The 18,077-nt window shown below is 49.5% G+C and overlaps 1 protein-coding gene across 3 annotated transcripts in view; it reads left to right on the top strand.

Moving 5' to 3' along the window:
* The window catches only part of VSIG10 (V-set and immunoglobulin domain containing 10), a 67,080-nt gene extending 50,488 nt beyond the window's left edge, over positions 1–16,592 (top strand). For all 3 annotated transcript variants that reach the window (XM_070065983.1, XM_051826872.2, XM_070065984.1), the window contains 5 exons: positions 4,043–4,336; positions 9,105–9,215; positions 9,514–9,529; positions 12,365–12,588; positions 13,917–16,592. In XM_070065983.1, coding sequence (XP_069922084.1) covers positions 4,043–4,336; positions 9,105–9,215; positions 9,514–9,529; positions 12,365–12,588; positions 13,917–13,972 — 701 coding nt within the window. In that variant the 3' untranslated portion in view covers positions 13,973–16,592. The remainder of the gene's footprint in view (positions 1–4,042; positions 4,337–9,104; positions 9,216–9,513; positions 9,530–12,364; positions 12,589–13,916) is intronic.
* Positions 16,593–18,077: the final 1,485 nt, after the last annotated feature.

The raw sequence follows: 18,077 nt of genomic DNA, 5'->3' as shown, positions 1-18,077 counted from the left end.
TGAAGTGCAGAGTTACAGAGAAAGGGAGAGTCAGAGAGAGAGAGTTTCCATCTGCTGATTCACTCCCCAAATAGCCAAAACTGTCGGGGTTGGGCCAGGCCAAAGCCAGGAGCCTGGAACTCCACCTGGGTCTCCCACAAGGGTGCAGGAGCCCAAGCATGCGGACCATCTTCCACTACTTTGCCAGGCTCATTTGCAGGGAGCTGGGTTGGAAGTAGAGCAGCTGGGACTCCAACCACTGTGCTTAACCCACTATGCCACAACGCTGGTCCTGAGTTATCTCCTCTTATGTAACAAATCACCCCCAGAGTTGGTGGCTTACAACAACAGTAACCATTTATTATCCCACATTTTCTTTGGGGCAAGAACTCAGGCAGGGCGCTGTGGGATATTTTGTTTCGGCCCCACAGTGTGTGCAGGTCTGAGCTGGATGACTACAGTTTGAGGGGCTGAAGTCCTGGGGAAGATACACTCCCAAGCGCTCACCCCCATGCCTGGGGAATGTTTCCTCTCCGCATGGGATGCCACAGAGCTGCTTGAGTGTCCCCTCCAACATGGCGGCCGATTTTCCCCAGAGCAGGGGATCCAAGTGGAGGGGGGCTGGCAGGGGAGTTGTTTCTGTGACCGAGGCTCAGGAGTGGGTGGCGTCCCTTCTGCTACATTCTGTTTATTAGAGATGAGTCTCTAGGTCCAGGGTCACACTCAAGGGGAGAATTAGGCTCCACTGGTTTGTTTTGAAAGAAAGGAAAGGAGGCTGGCGCCGTGGCTCAATAGGCTAATCCTCCGCCTAGCGGCGCCGGTACACTGGGTTCTAGTCCCGGTCGGGGCGCCGGATTCTGTCCCGGTTGCAGGCCAGCTCTCGGCTGTGGCCAGGGAGTGCAGTGGAGGATGGCCCAAGTGCTTGGGTCCTGCACCCCATGGAAGACCAGGAGAAGCACCTGGTTCCTGCCTTCGGATCAGCGCGGTGCGCCGGCTGCGGCGGCCATTGGAGGATGAACCAATGGCAAAGGAAGACCTTTCTCTCTGTCCCTCTCTCTCACTGTCCACTCTGCCTGTCAAAAAAAAAAAAAAAAAAAAAAAAAAAAAGGAAAGAAAGGGAAGGAGTGGGAGAGAGCTCTGGTTCATACCCCCAAATGCCTGCAATGGCCAGGACTTGGCCAGGGCCAGAGCCAGGAGCCAAGAACAAAGTCCGAGTCTCACAGATGAAGGGTGAACCCAATTACTTGAACCTTCACTGCTGCCTCCCAGGATCTGCATTGGCAGGAAGCTGGAGTCAGGATCCAGAGCTGGGACTTGAACCCAGGTTCTCTAATGTGGGACATGGGCATCTTCACTGCTATGTTAAATGCCTGCTCCAGGCTTCACTTTTTTTTTTTTTTTAAGATTTACTTATTTATATGAAAAGCAGAATAATAGGGAGAAACAGAGAAAGAAAGGGGTGGGGGGCGGGGGTGGAGAGATCTCTCTGCTAGCTCATTCCCCAAATGCCTACAAGAGCCAGGGCGGGACCAGGTTGAAGCCGAGTCCCCAGAACTCCATCCAGGTCTCCCACAAGGGTGGCAAGTGCCTAGTTACCTGGGCCATCATCTGCTTGCTGCCTTTCCAGGCGTACTAGCAGGAGTCTGGATCAGAAGCAGAGCAGCCAGGACTTGAATCACAGCTCCAACACTGGATACCAGCATCGCAAACTATGGCTAACCCACTGTGCTGCAAACCCAGCCCACCAGGTGGTGTGTCAGAGAGCTTCTGGACATATATATATATATATATTTAATTTTATTTGTGTGTTTGAGAGAGATCCCCCATCTCTACTGGTTCACTCCCAAAATGCCCACTATGGCTGGGGCTGGGCCAGGCCAAAGCTGGGAGCTGGGAGCCCAATCCAGGTCTCTGATATGGGTGACACAGATTCAGCCACCTGAGGTGTCACCACTGCCTCCAGCATGATCATCAGCAGGAAGCTTGTAACTGGGAACAGAGGCAGAATCAAACCCAGGCACAGTGATTTGAGAGGCAGTTGTGTCTTAACCAGCATCTTTTTTTTTTTTTTTTTTAAGATTTATTTATTTATTTGAAAGTCAGAGTTACACAGAGAGAGGAGAGGCAGAGAGAAAGAGAAAGGACTTCCATCCACTGGTTCACTCCTCAGATGGCTGTAGCAGCCAGAGCTGGGCCAATCCAAAGCCAGGAGCCAGGAGCGTCTTCCCGGTCTCCCCTACTTTTCCAGGCCAGAGCAGAGAGCTGGATCAGAAGTGGAGCAGCTGGGACTTGAACCAGCTTCCATATGGGATGCTGGTGCTCCAGGCCAGGGCTTTAACCCACTGTGCCACAGAGCCAGCCCCCTTTTCCAGCATCTTAACCACTGCATCTTAATCAGATGCCTCCCCTGGACACATTTCTAATACCACAATGATTTCTCCTTCTCAGAGTTCAAGTCCTGGGTAGGAGGGATGGAGAAAGTACAAAAATGAGCTCAGACTGTGATAATAATTATGAGGAGAGTGAAATAGTGGGGGGGGGGGGAGGGCTTTGTAAGAAGAGGGCCATGTTTCCTAGGGAATGACCCCAAGGCAAGTCTCCTTGAGGTGGTGTTGCTTTGAGCTGAGACCTGGAGAGTGACAAACAGCTGCCCAGGAGACGATCTGTGGGCTGAGTGTTCCTGGCAGAGGTGACAGCACATGCAAAGGCCCTGAGACAGAAATGAGCCTGGCATTCAAGGTCCAGCTCCCTGCTGGTGACCTGGGGAAGCAGTGGAGCATGGCCCAGGTGCCTGGGCCCCTGCACACACAAGAGAAACCAGGAAGAAGCTCCTGGCTCCTGGCTCCTGGCTTTGGCCCAGCCCAATCCCTGCCATTGTGTCTCTCCCTGTTTCTCTCTAATTTGCCTTCTGAATAAACAAATAGATCTTTTTAAAAAAAAAAAATATTTATTTATTTGAAAGGCAGAGTTACAGAGAGGTAGAGAGAGAGAGAGAGAGATCTTCCATCTGCTGGTTCACCCCACCCCCCCCCAAATGGCCACAACGGCTGCAGTTGTGCCAATCTGAAGCCAGGAGCCAGGAGCTTCCTCTGGGTCTCCCACGTGGGTGCAGGGGTCCAAGCACTTAGGCCATCCTCCACTGTCTTCCCAGGCCATAGCAGAGAGTTGGACGGAAGTGGAACAGCTGGGACTCAAACTGGCGCCCATATGGGATGCCGGCACTGCAGGTTGCAGTTTACCCACTAAGCCACAGCGCCGGCCCCAGACAAATAGATCTTTAAAACAAAAACAAAACCTGACTGCTTCTGTTCCCATCTCTCCCCCATCCTGCTTTGCCCAGAACTTTTCTGATTTTAGTACTGAGAGCCCCACATTTCAGGAACTGCTGCTCATCCTGGGCAAACCAGGGCCGTCGGTCACTCTACACCCTAGGTGCTTCCCTTTACGTAGCTGTAACTTTCCCTGGGCCTCGGTTTTCTTATCTGCTAATGGAGATAACAACAGGGTTTTGAGAACAAATTGGGTGAATATGCATGACAGTGCCTAACCCATAGTAACTGTTCCATAAATGTTAGCCTTTATTCCGTTAGACCAGACCAGGTATGTGCAGGAATTCCAGGAGTTGTTTAATTAGGGAGGAAATAGTCCTGAGGATCTCAGGCTGTAGCTTGAATCTCCTTAAACATCTGTCTTTTTAAAAATGTGGGTGTTTTTGTTTTTATTTTTGTTTTATTTGAGAGGCAGAAATACACAGAGAGAGATAGAGACAGCTAGCTAGCGAGCTCCTGTCCACTGCTTCGTTTCCCAAATATGTATGTCCTTTGGGGAAGGCAGGGCCAAAGCTGGGAGCCTGGAACTCCGTCCAGGTCTCCCACATGGGTAGCAGGAGCCCCATCACTTGACCGTCACCCCCTGCCTCCCGGAGGCTGAATTAACGGGAAGCTGGCTTCAGAAGCCAGAGCCAGATATCAAACCCAGATGCTCCCCGCCCATGGGTGTCTTAATCCCTAGGCCAAATACTCACCCCTAATTGTCTGTCTGTTTACCTTCTTCTGATCTGCAGGTAGCCCCTCCCTTCTTTCTGACCCTATGAGGACTTGCTTTTTGGGGGGCAACGTGACACTCACCTGCCAGGTGTCTGGAGCCTACCCGCCTGCCGAGATCCTGTGGCTGAGGAACCTCACCCAGCCCAAGGTGCCCATCCAGTCCAACAGCCGCTATCTCATCACCCAGGATGGCCAGAGCTCCACCCTCACCATCCTCAACTGCTCCCAGGACCTGGATGAGGGCTACTACGTCTGCCGGGCTGAGAACGCCATGGGGGTGCGGGAGGTGGACATCTGGCTCAGCGTGAAAGGTGAGTGATGAACGTGGAACCGAGGGAGGGGCTGAGGGCTTCAGAGCCGCCGGCATCAGCGTGGGGACAGCTGGCACCTGCCTACCCACGGGTCGCTGACAACCGGGAGATGGCAGATCTGCTTGTCTGTGGCTTTTCAAAAAAAACCAGTGCTCTTTATTTTATCGATGAAGCGATGATTTGTTTTTATTTTTATTTATTTGACAGATAAAGTTAGACAGTGAGAGAGAGAGACAGAGAGAAAGGTCTTCCTTCCATTGGTTCATGCCCCAAATGGCCACCACAGCCAGAGCTACGCTGATCCGAAGCCAGGAGCCAGGTGCCCCTTCCTGGTCTCCCACGTGGGTGCAGGGGCCCAAGGACTTGGGCCATCTTCTACTGCTTTCCCAGGCCATAGCAGAGAGCTGGATCAGAAGAGCAGCAGCCGGGACTAGAACTGGCGCCCATATGGGATGCCGGCGCCACAGGCAGAGGATTAACCAAGGGAGCCATGGTGCTGGTCCCCAGATGAAGCAATGATTTTTAAAATTTTATGTATTTGAAAAGCAGAGAAACAGAAAGATGGAAACGGAATTTTCTGACAAAGGTCGGCAACAGCCAGGCTGAGGTTAGGAGCCTCATCCAGGTCTCCCACCTGGGTGGCAGGGGCTGAACTACTGGAGACATCACTGTAGCCTCCCAGGGTGCACATTAGCAGGAAGCTGGAATGGGGAGCAGAGCTGGGACTTGAATACAGAGACTCCCAATGTGGGACGCAGGCATCCCAAGCCGCATCTAACACTGTGCCAGATGCCTGCCCCTTGTAGTGGCTTCATAAAGTGGCTGGGAAAGATTACTGCCTGACTGTAAAATTGCTAGCATTTGCATAGGGAGCAAAAAACTTTACAACAGTTAGCACACACTAAAGAACATGTGTAGTTTTTAATGGAAAAAATCAACTTCTAGGAAATCACCATCCCATTCAAGCTATAGAGTGGTGCAGACACTGATGAAATTAGGTAACAGTGCAACTGAAAAAAATAGGATTCCCACTTAAATTTGAATTTCAGAAATGCAAAGAATACACACACACACACACACACTCACACACACAGTAGTTCCCCCATACCAGGTTAAGCATGTCCCAAATAGTACATAGGACATACTTTTCCTAAAAATTATTCATTATTTGTCTGTAATCCAAACTTCACTGGCATCCTGTGTTTGTTGACAACCCCGTCTGTAATTCCCTTTCCTTCATCCTGGGCCTTCCACAAGTGAGCACCACCCTCCTGAATCTCCTGTTTTATTTAGGAAACACCTCAGGATGTGTGCACATGTTTTTAAACTGTCCATTGAAACAATATAGGCCGGCGCCGCGGCTCAATAGGCTAATCCTCCACCTAGCGGCACCAGCACACCCAGTCTAGTCCCGGTTGGGGCGCCGGATTCTTTTCCGGTTGCCCCTCTTCCAGGCCAGCTCTCTGCTGTGGCCAGGGAGTGCAGTGGAGGATGGCTCAGGTGCTTGGGCCCTGCACCCCATGGGAGACCAGGAGAAGCACCTGGCTCCTGCCTTCAGATCAGTGCGGTACACCGGCTGCAGGCGCCAGCTGTGGCGGCATTGGAGGGTGAACCAACGGCAAAAAGGAAGACCTTTCTCTCTGTCTCTCTCTCACTATCCACTCTGCCTGTCAAAAAAAAAAAAAATATATATATATATATATACACACACATTGTGAGTTTTAAAATATGGTTGGTGTGGCTCTGCACTGTGCGATTCCAACTTGAGGACATTCTAGCAAAGGTGAAACGAAGGGGACGGTAGGAAGCTCGGTGGTTTCCAGGAGGTGGTCGAGCCGGGGGAAAGTTGCATGGGCAGAGCAGAGAGGATTCTTAAGGCAATGGAGATATTCTGCATGATTTCACAATGAAGGCTGTGTAGTGAACCCTCGTGTAATCTGTGGACACGGGGTGATGAGTCAGTGTGAGTTCCTGCACCCTAGCAAACGGCCCCCTCTCGTGGGGGCTGAGACCGAGCTGGTGTGTGGGAGCCCAGAGCGTGCGAGAGCTGGCCCTTGTACAGAAGGCTGTAGCTGTTTGTGGGTAGTCTCCTGTGACTTGCTTTCGTTCACTCCACATTTTGTCCCTAGGATTTATTCGTGCCCAGGGGTGTTATGGCACTTCACATCTCTTCACTGCGGTGTAATTTCCCCTTGGATTACTTTTCCATGACTGAATTATTCATTTTCCTGCTAACACACATTTGTGTTGCTGATGTTCTTGTTATGATTAGCAGCGTTGCTATGTATGTCTTCGCCCAGTTCCCCAAGTCAGTATTTCTCTAGGATGTGTGCAGAGCAGAGCTAAGGGACACAGACTGTGTGCAAGTTCCATCTTCATCGGCGATGTAGAGGAGTATCGGCTTCCTCCACGTTTCACCAACAGGCTCTCTAGTTTCTGTCCCCTTTTAGTATGTGTACAATAGAATCTCACTGTGCTTCTAACTTGAATTTCCCTGATTACAAGAAGGTGTTGATCATTGTTTTGTTATTTGCTATTTGTATTTCTTCTTCTTCTTTGTTTTAAAGATTTGTTTATTTATTTGAAAAGCAAAGTTACAGAGAGGCGAAGGCAGAGAGAGAGATTGATCTTCCATCCGCTGGTTTGCTCCCCAGTTGGCTGCCATGGCCAGAGCTGCACCGATCTGAAGCCAGGAGCCAGGAGCTTCTTCTGGGTCTCCCACACTTGGGCCATCTTCTATTTGGGCCATCTTCTACTGATTTCTCAGGCCATAGCAGAGAGCTGGATCGGAAGTGGAGCAGCCAGGACTCGAACTGGCACCCTGATGGGATGCTGGCATCACAGGTGGCTGCTTTACCTGCTATGCCACAGTGTTGGCCCCTGTATTTCTTCTATGAAATACTATTTGTGTGTTTTGTCCCTTCATATAGACACATAGGAGTTCTTTAGAAATTTTGTTGTTAAGATTTATGTCTTGGGGCCGGCACCGTGGCTCACTTGGTTAGTCCTCCGCCTGTGGCGCCGGCATCCCATGTGGGCGCCAGGTTCTAGTCCCAGTTGCTTCTCTTCCAGTCCTGCTCTCTGCTGTGGCCCTGGAGGGCAGTGGAGGATGGCCCAAGTGCTTTGGCCCCTGCCCCCGCATGGGAGACCAGGAGGAGGTGCCTGGTTCCTGGCTTCAGATTGGCGCAGTGCTGGCCGTGGCGGCCATTTGGGGAGTGAACCAATGGAAGGAAGACCTTTCTCTCTGTCTCTCTATCTCACTGTCTATAACTCTACCTGTCAAATAAATTTTAAAAAAGAGAAAAAAATTAAAAAAAAAAAAAGATTTATGTCTTTACTTGAAAGAGTTACAGAAAGAGAGCTGGAGGCAGAGAAAGGTCTTCTGTCTGCTGATTCATGCCTCAAGATGGCCGCAACATCTGTGGCTGGGCCAGGCGAAAGCCAGGAGCCTAGAATTCCCATCAAGGTCTTCCACGTGAGTGGCAGGGACTCAAGTCCTCATGGCGTCTGCCACTGCCTTCCAGGGCACATTAAGAGGAGACTGGATAGGAAGTGGAGCAGCCAGAACTTGAACCAGGGCTCTTATGGGATGGGGCGTCGCAGGCAGCAGCTTAACCACTATACTACCAGCCCTGAAATTGTTTTACATTACAAATATCTCCTTTCAGTGTGCTTGTCTTTTCCACTTTCTTTATATCCTTTCATTAACATATGTTCTTAATGTTGGCTGATTTTATGGAGATTTTCTTAAACAATTAGCAATTTTTGTGTTGTAAGAAATTCATCTCCGAGCCGGCGCCGTGGCTCAATAGGCTAATCCTCCACCTTGCGGCGCCGGCACACCGGGTTCTAGTCCCGGTTGGGGCGCCGGATTCTGTCCCGGTTGCCCCTCTTCCAGGCCAGCTCTCTGCTATGGCCAGGGAGTGCAGTGGAGGATGGCCCAGGTGCTTGGGCCCTGCACCCCATGGGAGACCAGGAAAAGCACCTGGATCCTGGCTCCTGCCAGGATCAGCGCGGTGCGCCGGCTGCAGCGGCGGCCATTGGAGGGTGAACCAGCGGCAAAGGAAGACCTTTCTCTCTCTGTCTCTCTCTCTCACTGTCCACTCTGCCTGTCAAAAAAAAAAAAAAAAAAAAAAAAAAAAAAAAAAAAAAAAAAAAAAAAAAAAAAAGAAATTCATCTCCAACCCAGGGTCACAAAGAGACTCTCCTATATTTTCTTCTAAAAATATTAATGTTTTTCCTTTCAGTTAAATGTTTATCCCATCTAGAATTGATTTTTATGAATGGTTGTGAGGTAGGGATCAAGTTTCTTTTTGCTCTGCCAATTTGAGTAACCATGTTTTCCAGCACTGTTTCTTGAATGGTACTTCCTTTGCTGACTAATATGTCATTTAGCAAGTATTTGTGTATGCATGGGCATGTTGCTGGATTCTCTAGGCTGTTTTGTTGATCACTCTGGTTATCGTTGCCCTGATATCTCACACCCTGACTTACTGTGGCTGTGTAAACAATCTTGATATCTGGTAGACACAGCGATTCTAACTTTCCCATGTTCTTTCTCAAAATGTGCTTCATTTCATTCCCACAGACTCTCTGTTTGAGGTTAGGAGATGAGATACTTGTCTTGCATTCCAGAGGTCATATGCTTTGCCCAAGGTCATGAAACCAAGATAAGACAGGAGCTGGACCCAGACACAGGAGAAGTTTTGCTGTCTTAGTTGCGTTATGCATTAAGTGAGAGAGCCAACAGTGTGATTTGTCTTTACAGAGCCTTTAAACATTGGGGGCATTGTGGGAACCATCGTCAGCCTCCTCCTGCTGGGACTGGCCGTTATCTCAGGGCTCACGTTGTATTATAGCCCGATGTTCTGCTGGAAAGGTAGGACTGCCTTGGGTCCCTTTGCTCCTCTTTCAGGCTTCTTGAAAAGGTGTGGGTGGGGGAAGGAGACCTCTCTTGAGCTCCCACCCAAGGCTAGAGTCCACTCTGTCAGTTGCTTCCTTGGGTGAAGATACACAGTGATGAGGCACCTCCCACGCCTGAAAAGCCTGTCACCTCTCAGGATGGGTCGCTTTCTGGTCTGTTCACCTTTCCTCAGTGTTACATTGATTGACAAAACTTTGGTGGGCCTGAAGTGGATGTTACTGGATATTAACTTTTTTTTCCTTTCTCCCTTCAGTAGGAAACACTTTCAGGTGAGTGCTCCCCCGATTCAGAAACTGTTTCGCATGATCTGTCATCATGGCTGCTATTTCTTTCCTTAGAACAGTCGTGGCCTTGGCCGTGCAGACCCTAGATGGGGGGGGGGGGGGCTCCTGAGGCATTGTTTCCAATCCTCACATCACCTTTTCAGGGTGGTGGTGGTGTTTCCATTTTCCAGACAAGGAGATGGAGGCCGAGTGACGTGACATCTGCAAAGTCACCCCGAAAGTCAACGGCAGCATCTGCCTCCAGGCCCAGGTCTACTGGGTGCCAAACCTCAGGGCTGGGCACGTTGCCACCTGCTACCGAGAGACAGAGACAGTGTGTGCATGCTGAGCCTAGCCATTCATGCATTGGTTTTAATTTTCTACAAAGATGGAAAAGGAAGAATGAGTCATGGTCTCACACAATCTTTTGGAAGGCCAGCCTCAGCATGCCCAGAAGCCCTCCCAGAGGAATCCCAGGAGGAGCCAAGTAACCAAATGGGTTCCTTTCCTAAGCAGAGTCTGGGTAGGAGCAGAGGAGTGTTTTCTGAGATCCTTTGGGAAGAGTTGCCCTTTACTCATTCCTAACGATGTTGCTGTGGGACCGTCTTTCCTGGGAGGACGTGGCCTTTCCCGCCCTGTAGTTGAGGCCCAGTTTCCCCGGGAGTCTGTGCTTCCCAGGCTTGTTCTCACAGGAGGCAGCAGGGTGGTGTCCTGGGAACAGACTCTGGAATCGGTGGACTTGGGTTTCAAATTGCAGCTTTGCTCGTCCCAGGCTGTGTGCCCATGGAAAATTCCTCACCCTCTCTGAGCGGTAGTCCCCTCATCTGTTTCACAGAGTGGGGCTGCCAGGGTGGATGAGAATGGAATGCTCCTAGCACTGGGACTGGCCCACGGCACCCGCTCTCCCTTGAGAAATGTGCATCCCGGCTGGGTGGGCAAAGCCAAGCGATAAACTGAGAGCAACTGATGCCCAGCCGCGGTGCATGGATTCCAAATGCAGTCATGGCTCTCGGCTTAAGGGGGAGGGAGAGGCCTTTCCCTGAGTCTTAAATAATGAGAGATCTCAGTACGTGGAGCGGAAAGATCATTGTAGGTGAGAACATATTATAAACAAGGTACTTCAAAAAGTTCATGGAAAAAATGGAATTAAAAGATAAGTTAATTTTGGTGCACAATAATTTTGAAATCCGAGCATACTAGGGGTCTCTAGGGGTCTTCAAAAAGTTCATGGGGCACCAGTGTTGAGTTTAACAGTTTTTGTTTGTTTGTTTGTTTGTTTGTTTTTTTGATAGGCAGAGTGGACAGTAAGAGAGAGAGACAGAGAGAAAGGTCTTCCTTTGCCATTGGTTCACCCCACAATGGCCGCCGCGGCCAGTGCACTGAGGCCGGTGCATCGCGCTGATCCGAACCCAGGAGCCAGGTGCTTTTCCTGGTCTCCCATGGGGTGCAGGGCCCAAGCACTTGGGCCATTCTCCACTGCACTCCTGGGCCACAGCAGAGAGCTGTCCTGGAAGAGGGGCAACCGGGACAGAATCCGGTGCCCCGACCGGGACTAGAACCCGGTGTGCCGGTGCCGCAAGGCGGAGGATTAGCCTAGTGAGCTGCGGCGCCGGCCACAAAATTTTTAAAAGGAGGGAATAATTTCTTTTTTTCTTTTTTTTTATATTTTATTATATTACATTTTGTCTTTGTGCTGGATAATGGATTCTAATTGGATACTTTTTTTTTTTTTAAGATCTATTTCTTTATTTGAAAGAGATACACAGAGAGAGGAGAGGCAGAGAGAGAGAGAGGTCTTCCATCTGCTGGTTCACGCCCTAATTGGCTGGGACGGCAAGAGCTGTGCCAATCTGAAACCAGGAGCCAGGAGCTTCCTCCAGGTCTCTCACACGGGTGCAGGAGCCTTCTTCTACTGCTTTCTCAGGCCATAGCAGAGAGCTGGATTGGAAGTGGAGCATCCGGGTCTCGAACTGGTGCCCATATGGGATGCCAGCGTTTCAGGCCAGGGCATTAAGCCGCTGAGCCACAGCACCAGCCCCAAGGAAGGAATAATTTCATCTCATTTTAAGAATAAAAGGAAAGGAAGGTTCATGGAAATTCATATTATGAGGGGGCCGGGGTTGTGGCGCAGTAGGTTAATCCTCCGCCTGCAATGCTGGCATCCCATATGGGTGCAGGTTCGAGTCCCGGCTGCTTCTCTTCCAATCCAGCTCTCTGCTATGGCCTGGGAAAGCAGTAGGAGATGGCCCAAGTCCTTGGGCCCCTGCACCCGCGTGGGAGACCTGGAAGAAGGTCTTCGCTCCTGGCTTCGGATCGGCGCAGTTCCGGCCGTTGCGGCCAATTGGGGAGTGAACTAACAGATGGAAGACCTCTCTCTCTCTCCCTCGCCCTCGCCCTCGCCCTCGCCCTCGCCCTCGCCCTCGCCCTCGCCCTCGCCCTCGCCCTGTCTGTAACTCTACCTCTCAAATAAATAAATAAAACCTTAAAAAAATTCATAATGAGAAAAGTATACGTGGATTTCAATTATTTTACAGACAAGTTTATCTTTGAATTCCATTTTCCGTGAACTTTTTGAAGAACCCTCACATAAGTGCTGTGAGAGGAAATGGAATGGTAGATGCTTGGGGCAATGTGGCCACCTGGCGCAGGAACAGGGGTAGGAGATACCCGGCAGGAGTTGTGTCCCTCTGTAGCAGTCTGTCAGCACGTCTCTTGTCGTACCCAAGCCAGATACAGGAGGAACTTCCCGCATCACTACGGGGTTGCCGGGAATCTAGTGCGGGCTGAGTTTGGGAAAAACAAGGTCTCTTCTTGATTAGTGTTTCTTCCTTTGGAAATTAGGGGACAAGACATAGGTGATGTCATGGTTTTAGTGGATTCAGAAGAGGAAGAGGAAGGGGAGGAGGAAGAAGATGCTGTGGAAGAGGAGGAGGAGGAGGAAGAGGAAGAAAATGTGAGAGCAGAGTTGCCCAAGGAAGTGCACCAGCATGGCCACATCCATAGAGTGACGGCGCTGGTGAATGGGAACTTGGAACAGATGGGGAATGGACTCCAGGATCTGCAAGGTGAGCTCCTTGTTTCCTGAAAAACTCTCTCATCTGCTGCAGAGACCTTGCCAGCAGGAAATCTCCAGGGAAGGAGGTCAATTTTTTTTAAAAATATTTATTTATTTATTTATTTATTTGAAAGGCAGCGATACAGAGAAGGAGGGCGGGGAGAGAGGGGTGGGGGAGGGAGGGAGGTCTTCCATCTGGTGGTTCACTCCCTAAATGACTGCAAGAGCCAGAGTTGGGCCCAGTTGAAGCCAGAAGCCTGAATTCCATCCAGATCTCCCACGCTGGTGCAGGGGCCCAAGCACTTGGACCATCTTCCACTGCTTTCCCAGGCACATTAGCAAGGGAGCTGGATCAGAAGTGAAGCAGCCGGGATTCTTAACTGGTACCCATACGGGATGCTAGTACTGCAAGCAGAGGCTTAACCTTCTACGCCACAGCACCGACCCCTCAATGTTTTTAAAGGCTGGGCAAGATAGAAAGCTAAAGTTTAATAGAAAACCAGAGAATCTACTACAGGTTTAGCATCCCTAATCTGACAGTATGAAATCCAAAATGCTCTAAAATCTGAAGCTTGCTGGGTACCAACATGATGCCACCAGTGTAATGGTTCAGTATACATAACCTTTGTTTCATATACAAAGTTATTCAAAATATTATGCAAAATGACTTTCAGGCTCTGTATAAACATAAATGAATTTCATGTTTAGACTTGGGTCCCAATCCCAAGATATCTCATTATGTATATGTAAATATTCCAAAAAAAGTTGAAATCTGAAACACTTCTGGTGGGTTGGGTAAGGGACACTTAACCAGTATTGACTACCAACACAGGCATCAAACTGACAAGGGTTTATCCAGGGCCCAGCTTGGGAAAGATACAGTTGTGCATTGTTTGATGTAACAGAAAAGAAAGACAGTGCACGAAGGGAGCTTTGCAAGGCCAGTTAGGGTGAACAGATTCACATGTACAGAACTGAATCGGAAGCAAGATCGAGCCCACACTTTGAGAGAGGGATGTGATGAATTGCCCAGTGGAGGGGAGCACTGGTCGGGAGCAGCTTTCCAGCAGAGGGGAGAGAGGAGGCTGGTCTTTAGGGACAGCCGAGTTGGAATAAGCAGAAGGGAGGAAGAGCTTTGCAGGTGGGGGTGTGAGCCCAAAGTGGGGAGGGTGGCCAGCATGTCTGGAGGACACTGAAAGACTAGAATAGAACAGCAGTGGGGGAGGGGGGTACACAGCCCCACCTTCACGAAAGCCGATTCCATGGCTCACCCGGAAAGAACTAGAAATCACCCTCTATTGAGATCACTCAGAGTTGGGTCTGCTCTCCTCCCTACAGATGATAGCAGCGAGCCACAAAGTGACCTTGTTCAAGAAGAAGAAAGACCAGTTTGAAGAAGAGGATCGTCCGGCATTCTCTGTCCTGAAAGCAGTACTGAAGATGAGTTCTTCCTTCAGCTTGGACTTGACTTGGACCCCTGCCTGGGGGCTTGCACTAGCAAGTTTGGGTCTCTGCAAAATGGAAGCGTGCACGCACGCACATGAGCACACACACACACACACTTTTCCTTCCATTTTTAAACAAAAATTATTGTGATAGGCTGTAAGATTTTTGAATGTTAAGAAAGCACTGGGAAGGAGCCATGTGTGTGGGAGAGATGCCACTTTTGCTGTGACTCCTGGCTCTACCAGGTTGACCTACTGTGACAAACACTGATTAGGCTGGGGAGGCACTTGGGTGTTGGTGCCCTTTGCCACTATTAAAGGTTGGTAACCAGCTTGCCCAAGCACACAAGGACCTATCGTGGCGTGATAAGGAAACTTCCTCTACAACTACCCAGGTGAGCTGATGACACAGGAACCAGGCAAATGCTAGGTCCCGGGAAGAGCTGAGGTTTTAGCGACTAATACAAGTCCGAGGAAGGCAGTGTGGGTCAGGCTTTGGAGTCAGAAACACTCAGGCTGAATCTGGGCCCTGCTCCTTTTCGTATTTTTGATGGGCTTGTTTCACGTACCTCTCTCTGGGCCTGTTTCTTCATGTGAACTCACACCTACCTTTGAGGCTGGTGGTGAGGACAGATGAGGCCACTCTGGATGCTAAAGGCCTGGGAGGTTCTCAGTAGGTGTTAGGGGTCTTCTTTGTCTTCCCTTGGGGAAGAAAGAGCCATGCACTCTAAGTTGCTGCTGGTGCCTTTTGTTCTTGTAGAATGGTCTCAGACAGGGCATTATCAGAGCGCTCCTGATGGCCTTTGTTTCCCTGGAGAGACAATCCTTTAAAAAAGAAGTAGGGTCTGATGAGAGGAAGTGCCTTTCCTTATAACCTCTCAGCGTCATATTTACACAGAAGCCTCCTAGGAGATACCCCTGGGATTAGCCTGCAGCCTGTCCCATTCTTCACCTTCCCTGTTGCCTTGACTGGAGGCAGCATGCATGGTTTGTAAATGAGTATCCTTAGACAAATCAGTCCACCTGGACTCAGTTTCTCTATCTCAGAAATGGGAACAGGGAAACTTGTTTCCTCCCTACTTCCTAAAGATGAGGACACACGGATCAATACACCAAGTTTCCGGATGAGTTTAGGCTGCTGATGCTTCTAGCAGATCCTTGTGCGGTTTTTGGTTCTTTTCTTCTCATTTCATCCAAATCTATGTCAAGTCAGGGACCTCAACAGGGTGCAATAGACGTGTGCTAAACATGAAAATTAGACTTGAATTTGCACTCTTTCCTGTTATATATCCTGCTGCAGTGGGCAAGACCTAGAGCTTGAAGAGCTTCCCTTCTCCGGAATCCTAAGGTGAGAAGCTGGTTAAAGGAACCCTGCAGGTGCGATCTGGGACAGATCTGTTTTTGTGAACAAAGGCACTGAACTAGGGCAAGTCACTGAGAGTGTGCCCTGTCCCCAGCTCGGGAGCGGGCTCAGTTTCCACGCCTCAAGCATAGCTGTGAAGCCTGGCTAGGTCTCTCCCTGCTTTGTAGCTCCTTGTCTTGGTGGCTCTGCACTGCGGGAGTCAGTGTCAGGTTTCAGAGGGGGATATTCAGGTTGCTTCAAAAGTCACTGAAGACCAAGCTGATTCCTCCTGTGGAGACTTGGATGCTTGACTTCTTGGAGCACCCGCTCTTCAGAGGGGAGAGATTGAAAAGAAGAGGAATGGGGGTGGGGGGAAGGGCGGGAATCCCTTGCTAGGAATGCAGATCCCTGGGATGCCTTTTCCAACCTCCTCTTCTCTCTGCACACATCTGATGCTAGGAAATATTTGAAGGTTTTTCCACTGGCAAATGGGAGCTTCAAGGACCTACTGCTAAACACTACATAAACCCTTGACCAATTGATCTGGATTACTACCACTTACATCCAAGCCCTGTGTGCACAGATATATGCTAGTCAGCTAAGAATCCAGATACTAAGGTCTGTACATTTTAAGGAGGTGTAAAGAATTAGGGCTTTTTTTTTTTTCCCTCCCGTCAAGATGAACCATGCCCTAATCCACAAGCATGTTGATCGTGGGTTACAGACTTTGTATGGCAAAGTCCAAATTGTTAAATTGTACTTTAAAAATATCTTATCTGCATGTATTGTTAACTCAGATACCAGGAGATCTTATCAGAACCAGAGAGAGAAACACTTCAGGGTTATTGCAATGACAGTTCTTTCCCTCAAAACCTAGTGGACACTGGCAAGGGGCTCTGTCATCCTGTGGCTTTGATATTAGCTCCAGGTCTCACAAGCACATTCAAGTCCCGTAACCGCAGGAGGAAAATGCATGATGGAAAATTTCCGTAACCTATGCACTGAGATCCGGAATAGCATCCTTGCTGGGTAAAACTTATTCTGATGCAATAAGTGCCAACCAATATTCCCACCACGGGACTGGCCAGAAACTACTGCAAAGAAAAATAAGCAGATCCCTCTGCGTTATTTACATTTTAATATTTGGTGGGAGATTGGGTGAAATTAGTTCTGAGGTTATAATATGGATTTTTTTAAGATTATAAAATAAAGTTATTTTTAAATAAATGCTTCAGTTATCTTTAGATCTGATTAGTAGTAAATAGGAAGATTTCGGAAAATGTTTGTCCCCCCCACCCCCACCCAGTTTTTCTAATGGTTTCCTAATATTGGCAACAGTGTTGTTCCTTTAGCCATTTTGTTCTTTTCCATGATCTGTGCATGTTGAAATGAGTATACAGGGGAGGGTGGTGTGGTGTGGCCAGTGGCCACTTGAGGTACCCATATACCATGTCCAAGTGCTAGTTCAAGTCCAGGATACTCCACTTCCCTGCTAATGCACCCTGGGAGGCAGCAGATGATGGCTCAAGCAGATGGGAGACCCGGATTGAGGCCTGGCTCAACCCTGGTGCTGTAGGTAGTTAGGGATTGAGTCAGCAGATGAAAGAGCTGTCTCTGTTGCTCTGCCTTTCAGTAGATGAAAACAAACATTTAAAAAAAAATCAGTTCATGAAAATAAGGCCCTGGAGACACCAGGAATTCAGTGGAACTGGGGAGACAACCACAGACCAAGGGAAAAAACGAGAAAAGTGGAATGGGGCAGTGGGCAAAGCAGACAGGTGAAGAAGGTGGGAGGGTGGGTGTGGTGGTGAAATTGGAGAAGACCCCCTAAATTTTACCCTGAAATGTGGCCCCTTAAAGTTCGCTAGAAATGCTGTCCGGGGTGCCACATGTACTACCGGAATTTGGGGTGCCATACGATTTCGCCACGGGCTTATTACTAAATCCCCGATATTAATAAGCCCGAGAGGGTTCTTGCCTAATACTTAGAGAAGAATTCCAAATACCGGCACAGAAACGAGGCAGCATGGTACGTTTTAAGCTTTTATTTAGTGAGAAAGATGCATAGGAGAGTGAGAGCTTTATTTAAGAGAGAGAGGTAATTAGGGGTTCATACCAAGCACCAGGAACCAGCCACGTGGAGGAGCATCTAGGCCAGGAAGCCTAGAGCACATGGCCCGAAGGCCATGCGCCCTGGAGGCTCGGGGCTACAGCCAGCCCCCTCCTGGCAAGAGGCCAGGGAAAAAGAGCAGGCCGGGCCACGCCGTGTCCCAGCTTTTAACCCACTTCCAAAGGGGGATGGTTAATTAACCTGATTGCCTGGTGGGCACCCAGGTATGACCAGGTAGGGGAATGAGGCCACACGGGCATGGCAAAGGCATCAGGTAGGGGCATGAGGCCACACAGGGGCATGGCGAAGGCGTGGTCTTCCAGTTCACAAATCTGATCAATTTTAGCCTGTGTGCCTGCCTACTTCAGTGGCAATGAGGAGGCTTGGAAGCCCGGAACAGCTGGTGGAGATCAGGGACTCCATGGGAGCCAGGGTGGAGACCAGCACGGGCCGGGATATGTTACTGGTCGCGTAGGGGAGGGCGGTTGTAGGAGTAAGTGTCGTGGGTTCTGTTCTTCGACTTAGTATAGAAATTAAAATTTGCAAAGGCACAGAAACTTTTATTTGACAGAAAAGCGTCTGGGCCGAGAGGAGACCAGGCA

Source organism: Oryctolagus cuniculus, chromosome 21, assembly GCF_964237555.1.
Source record: "Oryctolagus cuniculus chromosome 21, mOryCun1.1, whole genome shotgun sequence".
NCBI classification, from domain to species: domain Eukaryota; kingdom Metazoa; phylum Chordata; class Mammalia; order Lagomorpha; family Leporidae; genus Oryctolagus; species Oryctolagus cuniculus.
This window is presented reverse-complemented; position numbering and strand designations above follow the sequence as displayed.